The sequence below is a fragment of the Plectropomus leopardus genome, chromosome 17 (genome assembly GCF_026936395.1).
Source record: "Plectropomus leopardus strain MGB_pleo_1.0 chromosome 17, ASM2693639v1, whole genome shotgun sequence".
Taxonomy (NCBI): Eukaryota; Metazoa; Chordata; class Actinopteri; order Perciformes; family Serranidae; genus Plectropomus; species Plectropomus leopardus.
In genome coordinates this window covers 26,060,495-26,082,072 of record NC_142192.1, presented here as the reverse complement: position 1 = coordinate 26,082,072, position 21,578 = coordinate 26,060,495, and the positions used below count along the sequence as shown (strand labels likewise).

At 39.5% G+C, this 21,578-nt stretch overlaps 1 protein-coding gene across 9 annotated transcripts in view; it reads right to left on the bottom strand.

Moving 5' to 3' along the window:
- The window catches only part of map7d1b (MAP7 domain containing 1b), a 54,236-nt gene that overhangs the window by 7,246 nt on the left and 25,412 nt on the right, over window positions 1-21,578 (bottom strand). For 4 of the 9 annotated variants that reach the window (XM_088090149.1, XM_088090150.1, XM_088090155.1 and 1 more), the window contains exons 3-12: window positions 19,501-19,569; window positions 19,255-19,275; window positions 16,121-16,284; window positions 14,279-14,387; window positions 12,743-12,847; window positions 6,554-6,673; window positions 4,637-4,785; window positions 4,001-4,143; window positions 2,272-2,519; window positions 969-1,305 (exon numbers count right to left, since the gene is read on the bottom strand). In XM_088090149.1, the coding sequence (XP_087946275.1) occupies window positions 969-1,305; window positions 2,272-2,519; window positions 4,001-4,143; window positions 4,637-4,785; window positions 6,554-6,673; window positions 12,743-12,847; window positions 14,279-14,387; window positions 16,121-16,284; window positions 19,255-19,275; window positions 19,501-19,569 (1,465 nt within the window). The remainder of the gene's footprint in view (window positions 1-968; window positions 1,306-2,271; window positions 2,520-4,000; window positions 4,144-4,636; window positions 4,786-6,553; window positions 6,674-12,742; window positions 12,848-14,278; window positions 14,388-16,120; window positions 16,285-19,254; window positions 19,276-19,500; window positions 19,570-21,578) is intronic. The other 5 variants (XM_088090151.1, XM_042506222.2, XM_088090152.1 and 2 more) reach the window with 5 other exon arrangements.

The following is a 21,578-nucleotide window of genomic DNA, read 5'->3' as shown; positions in this document are numbered from 1 at the left end:
AGTTAAAATATTTTTTTATCTTTGAAATGTTAGCATCTAGGCTTCCTTAAAATTTTACGTTGACTGAACTTAAAAAAGCCAAAGTAAATCATTAGAAATTGACCTCAACTTGTCCCCTCACATTCAGCCAACTTAAAATTTTACTGCAGCCCGCACACTGACTTTTTAGGTTTAGAACAAATGGTTTCTTTTTACAGTGAATAATAGTGATGTAATTTGGTCATCATAATAATAGTAATAATTACGGACATTATATCAGTATATTTAGGTATTAAATAATTAAATTACGTTATATGAAATTAATTGAACAAATAATAAATTACATTAATTAAATGAAATTATATGACGTATTAAAATAAAGACAGTGCTCAAATGGTGTAAGTGCATATAAATAACTCAGTAACAACTGATTTTTTAGCAGCAGTTGGACAAACTGACATTTGTCTACAGGCAACATTATATAATAACAAAATTCTCACTAGATAAGGTTTATGATCACTCATGTTATTTTTTTTAATTCTTTCATTTATTTGGGTTTTAATGCAGCAGTTCTTTCATGGAAGTTTCTCATTTTCCTGCAATCAATGCCAAATTCACAGAAATTATTATGAAATTAAGGATTTGTAAAGTAAAACATCACTAAATTGTCTGTTTTTTTGTCAGAAAAAAATATTTTGGCAAGGTGAGGAGGGATAAAATAACCTTACAGTGTGATGCAATATAATGCAAGTTTAAAATGTGTTTTTTTATTGCAGGACTGTTGTATTGAATTACATCATGTTGGAAAGTGTTCCTGTTACTGTGTCAAACGCTGTGTGTTTAATGTCTCTTGGCAATAAAGATTTAATTTATTACGTCAGAAATGCTTCAAAGTATTATCACATTGTTTATGGACACTGAATTAAATTATATGATGAACAAGGAGGCGTTATGATGTTGGCATCATATATATCGAGATTAGGTCTGACCTGTTCCTCTGCTCCTGCTCCAGACGCTCCTGCTCCTCCCTCTCCCTCTGCTCTCGGGCTTGTCTGCGTTTCTCTGCCAGGACACGAGCAGCCTCCTCCGGGTCGTTGGTGCCGGCTGACGGCTTGCTGGCCGGTGCAGCCGGGGTGGTGGAGGCGGCAGCGGGGGCGGCTGCGGGTGCAGCAGAAGGAGCAGGATTACTGTTGGAGGCTGCAGCAGGAGAAGCGGCTCGCTCTACATTTGGAGCCGCTGGAGAGGCCGCTGATACAACCGCTGGGCTGAGTGAGGGAGGTGTAACCGGTGCAGAGGACACCACGATGGCAGGAAGATTACTGGAGTCTGTTTGAGAGGAGACAGAGAGGTCAGGTGGTGCTTATGTCTCTAAAAACACAATAATATGGAAGCAAACATCTGGTTTACCGAGAACCGATTATTAAAAACATCTGCAGAATTAGACTGACTGCCAGTGATACATTTTTAAATCATTCGTCACGTTCCAAAGATTCAACATTGAATTTTATTTTCATAAAAGAACAATTCCCAGTTAAGTGCCCATCGTGTAAAGCAGATTTATCAATAACAGACATAAAGAGCTCTTTTTTCATGAACCCAGCAACACAGCACAGATTGCAGTCAAGTGCGCCCTGCCAAGTCAGTCGGGGGTGTGCCAAATGCACTTTTTGTGTTTTTCATGCTGTGACAATCAGGGCCAATCACATTTTCTACTTCCACTCCCTTAAACCACAGTGCGCTCCACTTCATGACACACTGACAGTTTGGAAACTCCTGTGGAGAGTTTTCCTCACAGGAAACTTTTTGCACTGTGTGCTTTTGGGATGTTTAAGGATAATCACGGACAAGAAGGATTCAAAGTCCTTGATGCTACAGTGTATCCCTGCTCCTTTTCCTCTCCCCTCAGTTTTTTATTTTACATGATGTTATGCATCCATCCTTCCTATGATGTCTGTCGTCCCTCGTCTTGTCTGTTTGCATCAAAAAAACAATAAAAAAAATAAAGCATTAAAAAAAGGTGAAAACTTTATTGTGCACATAAGCAGGGAGGTTTCTGTGGTTATTTGACAACAGTCTGGCGCGAATGCACACCGTTTAAGAGTAATTGTGGTTTGACAGTGTGCAACATCACTCCAGTTAGAGACCAGTCAGTAAAGCTGTCGTAGATCAGAGAGCTGGTGCGAACCTGGCACGCTCTCCGCAGTAATCACACTGTCCTTTAACACAAATGTCGGCCAAAACCTCTAGGTCACCTTGAAGCTTGGATATCGTCTCTATGGTAACCATACTCACTCTTTTTCTCCTCTGCAGTGTCGGGCTGCTGGGGTTCGTGGCCCGTTTCCACGGTGACCGCAGTAACCGTCTGGGGCTGCACCCTGGCGGGCGTCTGGGCTCGTTTGGGTCGGGTCTTGGTGCCAGGGGGAGGAGTCTTTTTGCCCGTCGGGGTCTTGGAGGCCGCTGCTGCTGCCGGCACCAGGGGGGACAGGGGCCGACTCTTGGGGGCAGCAGGAGACGGAGGTCTGTTTTTGGGCTTCGGGGTGCTGAGGAGAAGAGAGGAGGTGGAGGTGGAGGTGAAATATGAGTCAAAGAGAGAGTTGGTGGCACAGGAAGATGATGTTTCATGGCGGAGCAGGAAAAGGTAACGAGGTTCCCGGTGCACCGCATGAAGCTGATATCTGGGTCATGTGGAAGATATGAGTGGGTCCATAATTATTTGGCTGCAGGGGGATGTAACCTGAGAGGAGCGGAGCCATCAGTCAGGACAACCCCTCTCTGTCTAACAGACCTGCGGTTGGCTCTCGGCTGCTGGCTGAACGGCGTCCAGCAGAGTCTCTTTTAGTAGTTAGATTATAGCACCTTGGACCATCTGTCAGACATTAACCTGCTCCGAGGATAAAGCTCCAGCACCTCTCTCTCTCAGCCTCTCCTGCTTTAACTAACGCCTCTGGAAATGTGGCTTGAAATAATAAAAACAGACATATTTTTAAAAAGTTTGGTGTTTCATTACGTATCTACAAAAATCTGAGTGAAAATAAATGCTATAAACTATTAGAAAACCAACTTCAAAACAGCTGTTTTTGAGGATAACAGCATTTCTCCAGACTGTGTGGGCGTGGCAGATCACGTTTTGATTGACACCTCCTCGTATCCCACCTTTGTCAACTGTCTCTAGTCTCCACGACAACCATGGAGCAAAGCAGAATCGGAGTGGTACAGCTCGATCTGCTCCAGCCCTCTGACTCTGGGTGCATTCGTTAATCCAGTCTGAAGCTCTACACTAAAAAGAGAGAGCTGTTGTTCAAAGTCACGGAGCGTTTTCTTTCTCCAAGAATTTACCAAATGTCCGGTTTGTGCCAAAGTGCTCCGGCACTCAGAGTGTTACAGGACACACCCTCTGAACTTTCAGAATCAGAAGATTATCAAAATAACACATTTCACTCCGTCACTGAATGCTGAGTTTACAAAATGCTTTTTTATCGATGCATAACGTAGCACATGTGACATGAGCTAAGATGCACCCATTTAGTATCAAAACTATGAATGCAATGATAAATTATGGCACTGCAGGGTTAGCTAACGCTAGTGCCATATTATAAATTAATTCTTATTATTTTATAGCTTTCCCATTTGGCACATTCTCACTGGTGTTAATCTAATGTTGATAAAAGCCAGGAAACAAACACAAACACTGCGTGCTGCACAATTAACGTTATGTTAGTCGAAGACTTGAAAGGAGCGTTGAGGGATTTCAGTTGTTTCGATTTCAGGATCAGGGATAAAGACGCCAAAATTAACCCAACTTCAGGAAAGAGAGGAAAAACTAAAATGACAATATTTCAAATTTAGATTGAGGTTAATGTGTGATCGCTTTTTTATGCTTTTTATTACACATGTAAGACCCTAAATTACATATTTAGAAGGTTTTGGGTGATTCGGGTCCCATGAGGCTTTAACTAATGCCTCAATATAGAATTAATTTAGCATTTTTTCTAGTTAAAATACAGGGTTTTTTGCATGATACCTGCTCTCTGGCCTGGATCTCTGGGTGGTGGTGGTGGGTGACGTCGTCTGTCTCTTCTTCTGCACTTTGTCTTTTGTGAGAGCGCTCTTCTCTTTCTCATTCTCCCTCTCTTTGTCTTTCTTCTCTTTCTTCTTTTTGTCCACCTTGAAGAAAAACAATAACCAGTAATTTCCTCAGGCTGAGGCTATTCTTACTGCATAGACAACCTAGTTTGATGAAAATACCATGTTTCCAGCTGTGAAATACTTCGTTAACAGTAGGGATCACATGAAAAATGGCAACAAGTTACATAATGTAGAATATCAATATATATGTTCATAAAAAAGCTGTTCAAACTTTAACAAGCGCAGGTTTAAATATCAAATATAGGTTTCCATTCCTGTTAAATAGGTTTGATGGATCACTGGAAATTAAGTCATATTTTTTCATCTGAAGTGAAGTATGTTTTATGCATTATGTATTTATGTATTTTGACGGTCTGTTTTAGGGTACGAAAGATCCAAAAATAACAGACAACAAAACCACAAAAGATCAGCTTAAACATTTCTGTTATAAAACATATAAATAAAAAATAAAAAACCCAGAAAAACAGTGCATATGTTCACAGCAGGTTTGTGAGTCATTCTTTGTGCCTACCGGTGTGGAGTTTCGCCTGCGCTGGCGCTGGGTGATGTCCGGCGTGCTGGCGGAAGAGACCCTCCAGCGCTCGGCGTTCTGGTGCGGGTGGTGATGGGAGCAGGCGTTCAGCGGGCTGGCGGAGACTGAACGGGAGCAGTGGTGAGAGTCTGAGTGACACATGAACATGCAGAGAGCGGCAGCAGGGCCGAGGTCAGGGCCCCGCACACACACATGAACACCATGCAGAGTGATAATGAAAAGTCTCACAGTGACATGCTGCGACACGACGACTCAATCCATCTGACAGATACGGTAACGATGGCTGAGGAGGAGGGGACTTATTTTACTGTTCCTGATGGGATCTTATTGATTTCACTCATCTTTCATTCATCTTTTAGTTATTAATCCACCAAATTTTATGGCTTTATTCTTTAAAGCAGCAAAGACCCCTCAGGAATCAACACAACAGCTATTTGGATAATCGATTAATCATCTCAAAAGAAAAAATGACAAAAATCTGCTGGTTTCAGCTTCTTAAATGTGAGATTTTACCAGATTTTCTTTGTTTTATATTATTGTAAAATCTAATCTTTAAATGTTGTTTACTGCTGTTTTGACAAAATAAGCATCTTAAAGATGTCATCTTGGGATCTGACAAACAGCAGTGTTTCGACATCTTTAAACCAAACGATGAATCGATTATTCCAACAACAAAAATGATTGATTTAGTGATACTGAAGATAATCTTCTGTTGAAACCTTATCTTCAGTGGAACTAAACAACTGACGATATTCATTAAGCAAAAATGTCAGATATTTGCTGGTTTTAGCTTCACAAATGTGAGTTTTTGCTGGTTTTCTCAGTTTCATTTAATTGTAAATTTATTATCTTTAGGTTTTGGATATTGTTTTGATTAAAAGAACATGTTAAACACGTCAATTTGAAATCTGAAAAAATGTGGTGTGTATTTTTCACTGCCTGCAGACATTTTTAGAATAAACAATTAATGATTAACCCAACAAATAAATGACAGATGAACTGATATTTAACATAATCATTAGTTGCAGCCTTCCAATGCATCTCCAACTGAACAAAATATTAACACAGGGTTTTATATACAAATATAATAACATTAATGCAGAGAGAGGAAGAGAGAGGAGTAAGAGGGAGGGAAAATATAAATACTGAAACAATTTTTTTATAAAGCAAAAATGTCAAATAACTGTTGGTTCCAGGTTTTGCTGCATTTCCGTGATTTATATCATTTAAAAAAATCTTACAGTTTTGGACAATACAATCGATTTAAAGATATCACCTTTTGGATATGAGAAGCTGCAGGGTGCACTTCTCACAGCTTTCTGACATTTTTGGACTAAACAATTATTCAAACAAACAACTGACAGATTCTTATTGATATTGAAAATAAATTGTTGTGAAGAAAACAATCTCACCATGAGGTCTTTTTGCATTTTTTTTTTTTAGGATAATTGATGGACAAACTTCTAAGCTCACTTTAATGAACACTGCAGAGAAGTGCTTGAGAGAAAATGTAAATTTGAAAATCTAGAATTCATGATAAAAAGATGAACTCAGTCATCCGATGAAGTTCACATGATATGATCAAAAGCTCCAGAAAAGCTATTATATGAAGCGGTGAGATTATTTCTTAACTTCTTTCTTGCTGAAGGTAAAGATTGAACTTTGAACATGTCACTATAGGGTTATATTTTATTCAAAAAAACCTGGATAGAAACAGAGAGATTAAAGAAGAAAGTGCAGGACAGAGAGGGTAAAGATAAATACTGGAACAAAGACAAGAAGAGTGATGATTTTAGGTCAAAAAAACTCATAAAATGTCCTAAACAGGGATCTAAGGATGACCAAACACAGTATTATTCCTCTGTCCTAACTATCCACATGTGGTTTCACACTCACAAGAGTCGCTGTTGTTGAGGAGGGTGGCGGCGCTGCGACTGCGGGCCAAGAAGGACAGCGTCGGCGTCATGAGCCGCTCCACGATCTTGCTCTCCCACGGGCTCAGACGCAGGCTGCGGGCTGACACAAGAAGGTGCCGTCAGTATTGTGTTACTGTCAGAGCGACAAACCGCAAACACACCCCTAATATCTCCTGCATACAGTCTGTCGCACAGGTGAATACACTCACAGCAGGGGGTGAACCGCTGCTCACTGATCACACACACACACACACACACACACACACACACACACACACACACACACACACACACACACACACACACACACACACACACACACACACACACACACACACACACACACACACACACACACACACAGTCTGATGCAGAGTGGAGCTTTATGCTTCAATCATGTGCTGCTGGAAAACTGATTCAGAGGAGGATGAAGCTGGAAAGTCTGAGGATTATGACAAAAAAAGCTAAAATTGCTTTTTTCAGTAGAAAACAAACACCATTCTCGTGTGTTTATTTTACCAGAAAAACCCTCATCACTTCTAAAAAGCACTGAAATCGAATAAGATGCACAACGGCTCACGTTACACAGATTTTCCACCAGCACGTGAATGAACACTTGATTAAACATCTCAGAGGCTCTGAAAGATTCAAAAGTCTCACTGACTGACTTAAAAAGTCAACAAATTAATGAAAGAGATTTTTTTCTATTTACTGATGATGATTTAGAAAGTCAGCAGAAAAGCTCGCTGTCTTACATGCAGAAGAAATTAACTTGCAAGAGGCTTATAGCTCTGTTTTAGCTTTTAACATTGATGTTTTCAAGAGGTATCGTGTTACTACAATTTAAACGATATACTGATGTGTTGTTTGCAGCTAAGATGGTTTCTACATTTCTAACATTTTAGTTTTCACCAGTTGTGGTGAGCCATAGTTGTCAACTCTTGTGTCATTTCTAATGTAAGCTCACTTATCATAATGAAAACACAACATCGTAAGTTGTATTTGAAGGAAGCTTTAGAACAAATCAAAGTTTATCGCAACGGTTTGATTTTTGCTGCTTTAAGCAGTGATTTTATTGGTTATAATGACACTGTAGTCACCAAAGTAAACATAGGTGTGCAGCTAAAACAGATATGGGGCAACGACACTTTCATCAGATGATCTATCTTTTTTACATGGACCCAATAATGAGTACAAATACGTTATGTTGCTAATAATCCCTTCTTGCACAGTCAAACCGTAAGTGTTGTTTGGTGGATCAAAGCTGTAAGCTGTGATGTTGTCGTTATGAGCTTTGGGGGTTAAACTCTCTGCACGATTATCTTATCACTTGTGCTTCTTTAATTTTGTTTTCAGATCTCAACGACTTGGTGAGCACACTGGTTTTTAGCTCCACACACTGAGGTTCAACTCATCCAGTGAGATTTTTACTGCAACGAGAAAATGTTTCTGTAACTCCAGTCTGCACAATCAGACACCGTCACACTCAAAGAACCAGAGAAGCTCAAACAGGATGAATGACCGACCCTTTTCCCACGTTACACACAGTTTCAGACATTAGATAACAACACACAAACGTTAATTTCCATTACTTACCACTCAAAAAAACACATCATGTAAAAAGCCAGCATGGCCGTTTACTCGACCCCAAATCAAACCCAATGCAGTGCAATCAGTTTCTGTGAGTTCAGCTTTTAGCGAAACACACTCTGACTTTAACACCAGTCTGGTATTACACAGCGTGAATCTGTTATGTGATGATCAGCACATGTGACGTCCAACAACAGCAGAATATAATCAAATGTTCTGTAATGACGGGTGGAGAAACATATACACATAATAAATCATTCTTCAAAGCAAACTTAATGCCAGACAGTAAATTTGCTTAAAGTCAGAGGTCTGCGCCATCTTTGATTCTGTCAGAATCAAATCAGTCTGGTTAGAAACTGAAGATGCCTGTGTATGAATTTTACACGAATACTAGAAAACCCTGAAAGGGAATAGACAGAGAAAGAGGCGATGAATGATGCAGAGAGAGAGCTCAGATTCAGAGACTCTTCACACAGAATATTTTACAGATGACGCTCTAACGTCTTCAACAGCAACCGAAATAAAGAAACAAACGTTTGAAGCATTTTCTTTCAAATAATTTAAACTTTAGACCCGCAGACAGTGAAGGGGAGCAATATGTGTACTTAAGTGGGTTTTAAGGTACTTTACTCCAGTACTTTCATTAGGTTTGCAAATCGTACGTACTTTCTTTAGTCGATTAATGTAAAATGAACAATCAATTAATCACTATTTGAAAAAAAAACATAACAACTTATCCTAAGTCAAAGATAACAGCAATATATTGCGTGTATTTTGACGGCATTTCACAGCCTATCGATTAATCGATTCAATTTCACGTGTCCAATAGAATTCTTAACAATGTTTTTTCACACTTACATGTTTTATTTTCTACGTTTTAGTTCACTAGGAGGGTTTCCATTAACCCTCAAATTGCGAAAACTGAAATTGTGAATATAAACTACGCCTAATGGAAACACGTCAATTTCGAAAAAATTCCCATTTACTGTAAAAACGTTTTTACATGAGGTGGTACCTCAGGTGATTGAAAAAAGCCATATTTCATAAAACTGAAATGGAAACACTTTTTTGGCTTTTATAGGTCACATGATGCTATGGCTATGTGCTTGTTGGTAGGAACGCTGAATCCACAATTCCTCTGTGAAATCGTGGACAATCACCTCCCAGAAATCCCTCATATGTGGCGGCTCCCTTGTATAAGGGGCTCGCCTTTCCATTATCACGCGCATAACACGCCTACATCGCCTTTGATTGGAAATAATGACGGCTGGTGCGGTGGCTGCAATAGAAACAAACCTGACGTTTTGAACGTCCATCGCCATGCTTCTTGTAATGTTATCGCGAGAGAAGAAGTCGCATAGCATCAATCAAAGGAAACGCAGTCATCTCACAATTGTGTTTTATTGACATTGTTGCGCAAATCTGTAATGGAAACCCACCTACTGTAAAGTCCTTGAGTTACCCAACTACTGAACTATTCCTTTAAAATAAAAATTTGACTTTTTTAACCACCACTGGCTGCCGTGATATTATTTAGTGTTGCACTTGAGCTCTTTGAGGCATCAAACTGAGTAAACATCATGTGGGTTTTGTTTTCTTTGCGCTGTTAACTGTTCTGTTCTTTCAAAACAGAACAAAAAAATACAGACACGCGAGTGCGCAGTAGATGATAATGTACAGATGCACACAGATTTTACCATCTCACTGAGATCTAATGGATTTCGACATGTTGTCCAGTATCCTGTTTGTCATGACAACAGCTGACAACATGCTTTGCAAAGATGTATTTTCAGAAACAACTCGACCGTGTGTCCTGCTTCCTCTCAGTGCTCTACTGTAGTGCCTCACCGTGTTGGTATGCACGACACCTACTGACACACACACGATAACAGTGCAATCACAACAATGTTTTTACGCATTTAACACTAAAAACACTCCTTGTATCACAGACTGGCCTTTCTTATGCAACAGTCACCTCTGCTGTACATTATCATTTTTACAACATGTTTTATGACTAACTGATAACACGACTACCTCCCGTTGCTAGGCAACAGTGGTTTCCCCTCCTCCTCTTCTTTCTCCAATGCGGCAAGAGGAGGCTGAGCTGAGCTGCTGCCTGGTGATCGACTCTTCACCTGGAGGCAGATTGATCTATAAACGTCACCCCACCACCACCCTGTTACTGGTACACTGCTGCAGAGCGTCTCCCAAGGCCCGAAACACGAGTTCTGATATCGACTCAAATATGATTCAACTCCAAAATTGTCCTTTCATGTTCCCGCAGTGTCTGTGTTATTAGTGATTATCAAGCACAAAATCTGAGTCTCTATTGTGGCGATGGGGAGCCGAGAGCCGAACTGCTGATTGCACTGTGGGTGATATGATCAGTAATGACACGTTATGAGGCGTGACGAATCTGAGATGAAGACAGTGCTGCTTATGTACATGTGGAAACTCAGGACTCTGATGGGATGAGTTTGATATAACAAGTTCAGCTTGAATATTGAATATTTATCTTATAACAGCAGCGTGCGGCTGCCACGACAAAAAAAACATCTGCTCAGTTTCTCCTTATAGCGTAAGTTTCTTGCTTTAATGACATCCTTTTTTTGTTATAACAAGATATTTTTCATGTTGTGACATATTTTCTTTAGTTTTACTACATACTAAATTATTGTTGTCTTACAAGAAACTTTCAGCCTGTCTGTCTGTGCACCACTTTGATCCAGAGTGAAATATTTCAACAACTACTGCATGGTCTGCCATGCAATCCATGCAGAAACATCACATTTACAGATTTCTCAAATCTCTGCAATAGAAAACAATTGCCAGTTGTGATTGTTGTTGTTAGCTGGACATCATAATGATTTGGTCTATTCCTGCTAATCAACGGCATGTTAGCATTGTTACTGTGAGCATATTAGCATGCTAACGGTAGCATTTAGCTCAAAAGTACTGCCGTATCTAAGACTAGACTAGCAAGACTCTTAGTCTACTTGTTTATTATGACAACATGCAAACCTACTAAGTAATGATGAGACACAGTTCTTGTTTTAACAATATGTTGCATTTGTCTAAATAAAGTTTACTGTTTAAGCAGGAGTGGGCAACTGTTTGTTTATAAAGTGCCACTTTAACATCTCCTTAATCAGTGTACCATATCGAATAGTTAAATTCTCAAATGCTAAATCACAACTTTGCCTATGTTGTCACATTTTGTTGTCTGAGGCATTGGTTTTAGGAAGCAGAGCTTCTCCGTTACAGTCAAATGACAGTATCTTGCGATGATTGACGAACGTGGTTTATTATTATGAAACCAAGCTTTCATCAAGTGAGATGCTAAATATTGTGATTTTTTAAAAAATCAAATCAGCCGTCCTACGCACGCTAACATTTTCACTTATTATCACACTTATTGTTAGTGTGTCACTGGTTAAGCTAACATGTGTAAGTGGTGGCCCCCGTGCCCAGGGTTACTGACCCCTGCTATAAAGGATCGTCGACTTCTGTTTGTAAACAGTATTGCCAGGAAAAGTAAGAGACAACCAAAGCTTTGCTATATTTTTGCTTTTTTGGCACCGTGTCTGTGATTTTGGTTGCTTTCTCTTCCTCCTCTACCTGTTTATGAAGTCCCGACCTCACCTGAGCGCTCTCCCCTGGACATTACCGAACACAGCAAAATAAGAAGAAAATACCACTAAACATTTCTACTGGGTCATAAGTGATAACTGAGGGGAATTAATTTTGTCTGACTCCATACATTGATTTTTTTTTAGGAAAATCTGGCATAGTATACCTTTAACAAAATAGTTTCTTGGAAAAGTAGAATTAATTTAGTATGGCGAAATAATAAGAAAAATGTTACAACAAGGACATTAAAACACTTGATAACATAAAATAGATTGTGTAACGAGAAACTTCGCACATCATAACAAGAAACTGAGCATTTTTTTAAAATTAAGATATAATAGTGGCAGCAATATATTGCGTTAAATACCTAACCAAGCAAAAAAGGCTATATATTGACATACAGTATAAATAAATATACATTTATATACATTAATATATTACATGTGCATTTAGTTGCTCAACTTTCACTTGCAACAGTCACACTCTAATATCCACCACCAATACCACCACCACCACCACCACACCAAACCACCGACAGTTAAAGTGGAGGGGGACAACCAATAAAAGAGACAAGATGTGAACTTATAAACCTCTGAAACAAAACATGAGATCACAAAATATGGCTCAGTGATGTCGAGGTGAGAGGGAGGCTGATCAAAAATGCATTGGAGACTCAAATCAATGACAACCACCAACTGAAAAAAAACCAAAAAAACAAAAACCACGATGCACACGAGACCGAGAGCGTGATCAGAGGAGAGGTGGTAAATGACCAGTCACCAAGCACAGGCAGGCAGGCAGGCCACCAGAGACGACAGTTATAATCATAAAAGAAGAAAACCAAAAACCAGATTAGGGTAGGAGGAGTGGGGTGGGGAGGTGGGATGAAGAGGAAGGGACAGGGGAGGAGGAGGAGGCCTGGTGGACATTGACGTCGGGTCGTCCTTACTTCTGTTGGGGGAGTTCCAGAGCGTGGCAGAGGACTTGGACAGCCTGTTGTTAATGACAGGGTCCACCTGTCTCGGCAAGTTGACCGTGGAGGCCGAGCATCTGCCTGCACCGGAGAGAACGCAACACACAACAACTGTTCACAAGGCGGCCGGGGTGCAGGCGGCCCCAGCTGATAAGAGATGGAGGGGCTGCTGACTCCCCTCGCTGTGGATCAGGGACTCCCGAAGTTCTCAAACATTTAGGAGTAATCTAACTTTGGGGGGCAATGGGGAGGAAATTTGAGGAAAGCGTGGGAAGGGTGTGGTATAATTAGAAATCACATTTAGAGTGCTTTTTGTCTGCTGCGAGAAATTCTCACACACATACACGCAAGTTCTCACACACATTCAGGATCTTTCACACTTTGAAGGAGAGAAATTGGCCTCGACCTCAGTGTCACGGGTCCAAAAGAGGCAGCACGTCACATGACCGAAAAGAGGAATAAGCTCACAGCTCTCTGAGAAACACTGTTCGAACTGCTAAACTAACGACACATGTTCATGACAGCTCCCTCACTGCCTCTGTGATCATTTTAACCCTATCAAACCATGAGTGACACCACTTTTCTTGCGCTGCTTTCAGATGCATTTCACAAGTATTTAAACCTTTGAATCCCGAGCAAATTGGTATAATTTATTTTAAAAAATATGGCAAAATAAATAATAAATATTTAAAATTATGTTACAAAATTTTATTAATTTTTTTTCATACTTTTCCAGTCTGTTTCCTTTTTTTAAAATGTTTTAATTTTTAAAAAATTATTTTTTTTTAAGTAATTTTCTGGTCATTTCCTTGTACTTTTAACAAATTTCTTGCTAATTTTGGGTCATTTCTTCTTTTGTTACTCATTGCCTTCTTCATGTTTTTGAAAGAAACAAAACAAATTTGCACAGATTTCAAAGGGTTAAACTGGTACTCAAAACCATTTTTGCCTAAATAAGCAAAACAAAGACGGAAAAAAAGCTAGGAAAAAACTATGTTTATAAATAATCATAATTAAATATTTGTTACAAAATTATTTTTTAAGCACTTTTCCAGCTAATTTCCTTTTTTTCCATCCATGTTTCATTATGTTTTTAAACTTTTTTTCAAGTAATTTTCATGTACATTTTATTCATTTCTTTCTTCTTGTCTAATTTTGGGTAATTTCTAATTTTGCTGCTCATTGTAATCTTCATGTCTTAGAAATCAAGCCAATTTGCTCAAGTTTCAAAGGGTTAAACTGCTACTCGAAAACAATGTTTCCCTTTAAAAGCAAAACGGAGACATTCACCGAGAATTAACAAAGGTTTAAATTACTGAGAGGGTCATCTGCCTCTGGTACCCCGCCCTCATGACAGCAAACCCTTCAGCAGCTATTTCCTTGAATTGCATCAGTTGGACCAGTGAGTCACAGTCTGAGCAGCAACATGATGTTACTGCGCGGATGTGATCTGTATTCCTGTCATTGTTGTTTCAGTGTTCACCATGTTGTTATGGTTCATTTCAAACTCACTTTCTCTGCGGGAGGTCTGGTTGAGTCCGCCTGCCCAGGACCACCTCTGCTGACGGATCTCGGCCCATGTCTTCTTTGTCGACCTCTTGATAGCTGCTTCATATCTCTCCTGGAGAGACCAAACAGTCAAAACGGAGTATTGACACTTGTAACAGCTCATATGACAGTTTAAAGAGATAGTTTTGGGAAATATTTGCTTTCTTGTGGTGGGTGCTGTAAATGTGAAGCTAAAGACAGCAGCCAGTTAGTTTATATTAGCATTAAGACTGGAAACAGAGGGAAACAGCTAACCTGGCTGTCTAGAAGTTTTAAAATCCACCTACCAGCACCTCCAAAGCTCATTAATTAAAATGTTATATCTCTTTTGTCTTATTCGTACAAAATTGTGAAAGCAACATATCATTTTTTGGAGCTATCAGTCTGGTCTAAAATTATCCTGGATCTAAAGTTTAAAAAAATATGCTTATTAGAACCATTTAGGCCCCTGAGACATTAAGACGACAGTCAGCCGGTGGTTCATTTTGGGCCATTGCTGTGTCGGCTGTAATCAGCTCTTGATGCCTCTTTTTTTGGCCGATTCAGCATGTTGACTAGTCGTTGTCAGTGAATAAAATCCTTCTGATTGGCAGTTCAGCTACATGCACAAGAAGAGAAACAGAAGTGAGGAAACAAATAAATGACTGAAGTCAAGAGGGCGAAACAAATATAAGATTATTATTTGAACCATTACGGTCTTTAGCAGAAACGGTTTGTAATTGTGACGAACAGAGACAACTTCTGTCTGCTGCTATGAAGTTTTTTCCTCTCACTTAAGTGAATAGCGTACATGCTAGTTGGCTGCTGGTTTTAGTCTTGCAACTTTTTGGCCAAGACAATAAGTGACACAACAGTCGTCCGCTTCGCAGCTAGTTCTTTGATGTCGGTTTGCAGTCTGAACAGCGCTGCTCACATGGGCTGTGTGGCTGCCTTGACATGTTAACATGAATAAGCCAGAATAAAAGCAAGTGGATCCACAATGCATGCGCTGTTACAGTATGAAACTACCTGTAAACCCAGAAATTTTACATTTCTGTTTGATTACAGGTCAAACAAATGAGGTGCAGCTTGATAAATAATCAGCTTTGGAGCTGCTGGTTGGTGTATTTTTGACGTTTCAGCAGAGCCAGACTGGCTGTTTGCTCCTGCCTCCAGGCTTTACGATAAGCAGATATGGGAGTTAAAATCATCATGACAAAAAAGCATATACTTGAGCAATCACTCAAATTTAACAATGTGCAGTTAGAAATGAAACTAAATGTTTGATAGAGGTGCTCACGACTCATGGGCATGTGCAACTTGTGACGAGGAGTCACCAGATGACACAGTTTCCCTTTAAAAGGTCACAGAGAAGCCAGAAAGTTTGGGAACAACCGCTGTGATCAATAACTGTTAAACCAAATTGCTGCCAATGAAACATCTGCACTTCTGACCACTGGAAAGTTCTGTGCCAATACTTGGCATCACAACTGATACTTAAGATGGGGCCAAATGCCTGTTACACAGGCAATTTTCCAGCAGTCAAAAGCTTTGCAAAGCATTAAGCTTGCATAAACATACTGGTATTGTGTTGACTTTTCCACTCTGACTTCAATTAACACCAAATATTTTGGACAGCAGGACACAGTTCTGTCTCTGGCGATAATATAAATCTCTCTGTGCAATTTACAGTTGATTACAACCATATTAGCTCTGTGTTATTATTGAAAATGAACCTTATAAAATGCATCCACGGGTTAAACTATAATTTGTTTATTATACAATCCATGCTTGGCTGCTTTTATAGGCTACTTTGTATTTTCTGACCTTGTTCTTTTCGAGTTTCTGTCTCTGTTTTTCCTCCAGAAGAGCTCGGCGTTTCTCGGCCTTCAGCCTCTGCTCCTCCAGCTTCCTCCTGCGATCCTCCAGCTGGCTCTCCCTCAGACGCCGCGCCTTCTCCTCCTTCTCCAGCCACTGGGCTTTCTTTGCCGCTGCAGGGTCACCACAGACAGAGAGTTTAACATTTAGATCGACAGGAAAGAGAATAATGACAAAAGGTAGTGGAGGATTTCTTTTGTCTGCAATCTTTTTTTTCCTTTCTTCAATATTGTGTGTCCTTGTTAGCGAAGGCTGAGGACAAGTGTTTTGTTTTTTTTTTTCGAATTTTGTAAGCAAAGCAGCACCTGTTTCTTTCCCTACCACAATAAGATGTAAAAATGGCACAGAGGATGGCTGTCGTGTCTTGAGCTCCACACTTAACTTTTTATATACTCTTACCTAAAGTTTTACAACTATTTACACCTCTGTGTCTTTATATTTATACTTATCATTATACATATACATTTGCTACATTCCTGTTTACAGTTCATTAATTTGCAATTACTGTCTAATTTATATTAGTTTGTTTTATACTATAGTCACACTATATTTATCCATTATTTTAATCATCTACTATGCACTTTTTATGTTTCTCTGGCAAGCAAGAATGTGTGTAACAAATTTTGTTTCAGTCTGGTAGATGTAAAGATATTTCAGGAGATAAATCCAAACTTTAGAGCTAGATAAGCGATAGACTCGAGTCACTGGAAATCAAGAGGATTTAATGAATATCTGAGCAAAATTTTTATGACAGTGCATTAAATAATTTTTAAATTATTTCTGTCAATGATGCAACAAACCAACTGGACAGACATCACCGTCAATATGGGCGTCACAATCATGTCTAAAACATGAACTTTATCAAAAAGGTACAATAAAAAGACATATAAAAGCTTATTTGTGTGTATGAAGTACCGTAACAGCTATTTAAAGACATGTCTTCTTTCATAGGTCAAATCTAAAGTCGGTTCGTAAAACTGAACAGGGTACAATCACCTAAACTCTTGGAGCTCAAACAGAACGGGCGAAGCAGATGGAAGACACTGTGTTCATTTACACGATAATCCAACAACAGTAAATAAGCAGAAGTTCCCGCTGTGTTTTACAGCACCCTGCAGCAGACGCCTGCTTGTCTTTGCACACACGCTGCTGCGGCTCATTTCTTGGAGAAACAATTAAACAGCAATCAATCCTCGTAAATTAAAGCTTCTGTATGCTAGACTGCAGCTGCATCGCCCTCTCTCTTAGACATCTTTCTTATCTTTTGCTTTCAAGTTTGTTGCATAATATATTTCCAGGCATGGCGGAGAGTTTAAACAGTTAATGATGATGTTTTGGGTTAAATGCTGAATTCAATCAAAGTAATGTGTATGACATATTTCAATGATACCTCGTATTGCTGTGAGTTAGACGGCATTAGAAAGACTTTTTAGTGGATTTAGCTCTGCAAGGGTGTAACAGTGTTGTGAGGCAAAGGTGTGTTTTGTATTTAGTTCTGTTTTCTGCAGCTCATTTTCACTTAATGAGGCACACAACTCTGAGCCTCATCGACAATAATGAAAGCTTTCTTCGCTCCTCCATAAATCCAATTCTTGAAAAAAATCTAATTATGTCTGCATCCGAGCAGCAAGATGGAAAAATGTCTTGTGAGCGTGCTTTTTTTGCATTGTCATTTTTGCAGAGTGTGCAAGAAATATTCATTGCACAGCAGCTGTTGCATAACAACAATACTCAACTGTTCATATGTTCAGATAAAGCAGTTGTTTAAAGGGACAGTTCACCCCAAAATCAAAAACATATTTTTTATCAGTTGCAGAAATTTCTGCCTTTTCTCCAATATCCTGAAACTAGATGTCACTCGGCTGCACTCGGTGGTCATAAGTCTCTAGTGCGCTTGTGCTATGGCTCCATAATGTGGAAGATATAGGTAATTTCATAAAAAAAAAAATTCATTAAAAAAACAGCAATTTTGGCTTTATGTGCCACTGAGCAACTTTCAGAGGAATGAACGCAGCCACACCTCGAATGCTGTATCCAGGTCTCTTAACACATCCATGGGTAATTCGGTTAGTGAGTGTTGTTTGGTTGAAAGAAAGTAGTTCCTACATGAAACTACTCACGACAACGTCTGTGGCTTATCATAATTAACCAGGTTATGATTTCTGAAAAAAGACATTGATTTTGAGTTTTAAAAAAATAACTTTTTGGCGCTTTGAGCACCACAAGCTTAGTTCTAGTTCTATTATATTAGAGATATCAGACATATAGACAACTCAAACCAAATCGGTCTAGATTCATACATAGCCCTACAGGTAAGAGGAAAAATATGTATACTTTGACTTTGGGGTTAACTATCCCTTTAAGGAATAAATATGCAAAAAATCGTGTTTTGACCTACATACGTGCATACTGTTTTGAACAAATTGCATGCTCCACATGAAATGAGCCTTAACTGTGTAATTACAGACCGAAGCAGACTGCAGGAGATTTATCTCAAAGGGGCTGAAGCAGAGTCAACCTCAGATATTATCAATAAAAAGCAGCAGAATTCCCCTTTAACTGTGCTGCAGCATGACCACATTACTGATGCTAATGGAAGTAGTAATTAAATCTAATCTGTCTGAGAGGCCTGCTCTCAGTTTTATAGTAATGACTGCTCATTTTTCTCGCCCTGGGCTACATGGGACGTCTCTGCAGGGAGACACCCACCAAGGTCTACTCTGATTGGCCGCCTTCATCCACAGGGAGAAGCTGAAAACTAGATAGTCTTTCATGTTTTTTGGCTAAAACAATGTTGTTATAAGAGAGGAAAGTTTCATTCTGTAGCCACAAAGTAAAACTATGATTATAGGTGTGGAGCACGCATGCTTGGTGGGAATGCATAAGAACATAAAGTAAAAATTCAAACATGAGCGGAAACATTTAAGTCAAAAAATGCAGAGGGTTCACAGGGTTCAAAAGCTTCCACCAAATGACATAAAACCAAAATAAATAATCGATTCATGGAGGGGAGAAGAAAAGCCGCATGATTTTTTTTCCAAATGACTGCTGCAGACACTGAGGGTTTTAGTGAAGCCCCTTACCTTGCACCTGAGTTTGGTGTTCTGAAAGCCATGCAAGGAGAGACAATAAGAGACGACAACAACCGTCAGAGCAGAGTGACAGAGGAAAGTTAATACCGCATTAACAACAGAAGACAGGCATGCATCAAGTTGGTTATAACAAATTCCCACTTCATGCATCACCTTAAGTTTTTCTTGTTTGTGGAAAATCTGATTTGTTTCAAGTTTAAAAAGCCCAAAATATTTGCTTGTTTTATTGTTTCTTACCAATATATCTGGCTCGTTCCTCCCTCCGCTCCTTGGCAAGTTTCTGTCGTTGCTCTGACGTCATCGAATCTACAGAGAAAAAAAAAATTCAGTTGAATCTTGTATCTTGAATGTACAATAACTGATTTTATTTTGGATACTTGGCAGAAATGTTCGGCTCTTTCACTGCTAGATGCTCCCCTATGTTCACCAGTTATAATCATAATAATAAAGTTTATTTGTATGGCACTTATCAAAACCAATGTTGCAAAGTGACTTACAAATAAAATACCACACACACAGGAATAATCTTAATAAACAACCATAACTGTAGGAACCATAGGAATAAACATTAATAAAATACTATGGAAAAATGTAAAAACGATTGAACTTTAAACTAAAATAGAACAGTGCAAGAATTACATGCTGTGTCTGGGGTAACATACAGTGTAACTCATTAGTTAAAATAAAACAAAGTTTAAAAGAGAGAAGTCGAATGTGTCTGTCAGCCGTTCGATGCTGCGTAGGAGGCTCAAAGAAAATAAAACAGTCGATAAAGCGGAGATGAACTGCTTCAGGTAATAGTTCCCAGTGGATTCGCTACCACCACCGACCCCTTTTACATCACACACAGTCATTTTTATTCCATTGTTGATATATAAATATTGATTAGAGCAGCTTTCACTTGACTTTTGCGTAGGAACAAAACAAGGAGATTGTAAGTTTTCTTCACACTGTGGCTGAGCTCACTGCTTTATGACCCACATCCACGAGGTATTAGGAGAGAGAGTGAGGAGCTCCGACATCCAGAAGGAGCTCGGAGCAGAACCTTTGTTTATTCACTTCAAAGCGAGCCAGTTGAGGTGGTTCAAGCATCTGATTAGGATGCGTCCTACACGCCTCCCTCTAGAGGTTTTCCAGGAACAACTCCAGCTGAGAGAGGACCCCGGGCAGACCCAGCACACGCTGAGAGGGATTAGATATCCCATCTGGCCCCGGGAATGTCTTGGGATCTCTCAGGAGCAGCTGGACAAGACAAGTGTTTGGGCTGCAATCCTTCGTCTGCTGCCACCAAATCTGAGACCCGGATAAGCTGCACAAAACAGATTTGTGGTGGTCCCAGAATTTAAAATGAATTCAAAAATTCAACAGAAATGTATCATTCCTGTAACAATGTTTCTCATACTTTGATTATTCCACAATCAGCTGAGGTGCTGTGTCCCACACAACTGAAAGCTTTGAACACGTACACTACCATACGAAGAACATTGCTTAATGTGAAAAAGTTATAATTATTAACTACAAAGTTTTCTTTATTAACTACAGTCATTCTTGTCTGTAAATGACTTTCTCTGTCTTTTAAAATTCTTAAATTCTTTGCCCTAAATGTATCAAATCAAATATCAATATTCTGGATGTATTGTATCAAAGTTAGAAATTCCCTTGTGGGTTGTGCACAGTAACAGGGACAATGTCTGTGCAGACATGTTGCTGCAGACTTTCCATGTGTTTTTCAAAGATGTGAAAACTTCAAAGACGACCTGACTGACTGCATTGTACTGAAGTGATGGCAGAAGTTTCACAGACATAATGCTCAAAACCTGGAAATAACAAACCAAAATTGTTTGCACAGTAGAAAATTATGAAATTATTTTGTGGTTTGGAGTGAGTATATAACATGTTACAGATGTAAGTATAAAAATAGTATTAAAAGTAAAAGGGCTCCACGAAATGTGATTCAGATCTGCAGTTTGATTCACTGATTCAGTTTCAAGGTCAGAGCAGCTCCGTCTCTTTGTACACTGACGGTGTTTAAACTCTTGTGTAGCTCAACTGTAACTGTGTGTGAACATCTGCTTTTCAGCAGGTCTCATCTGCAGCGATAATCAGCATGAAACCTGGTACGCTTTAAGAGACGCAGCGGTGTAACGTGTGGATTTGGGCGTCTCTTTCCACCTTAAAACCGGCTGTGAAAAGCCACGACTGAAGATCCGTTCACACCGTTGAAAAACCAGGACCCCTGGGGTGCCCGTCTCCTTTTGTGGCTCTCCTCCGTGCTATGTAATATGTATGCCGTACATTCGCAACCAATCACAGAG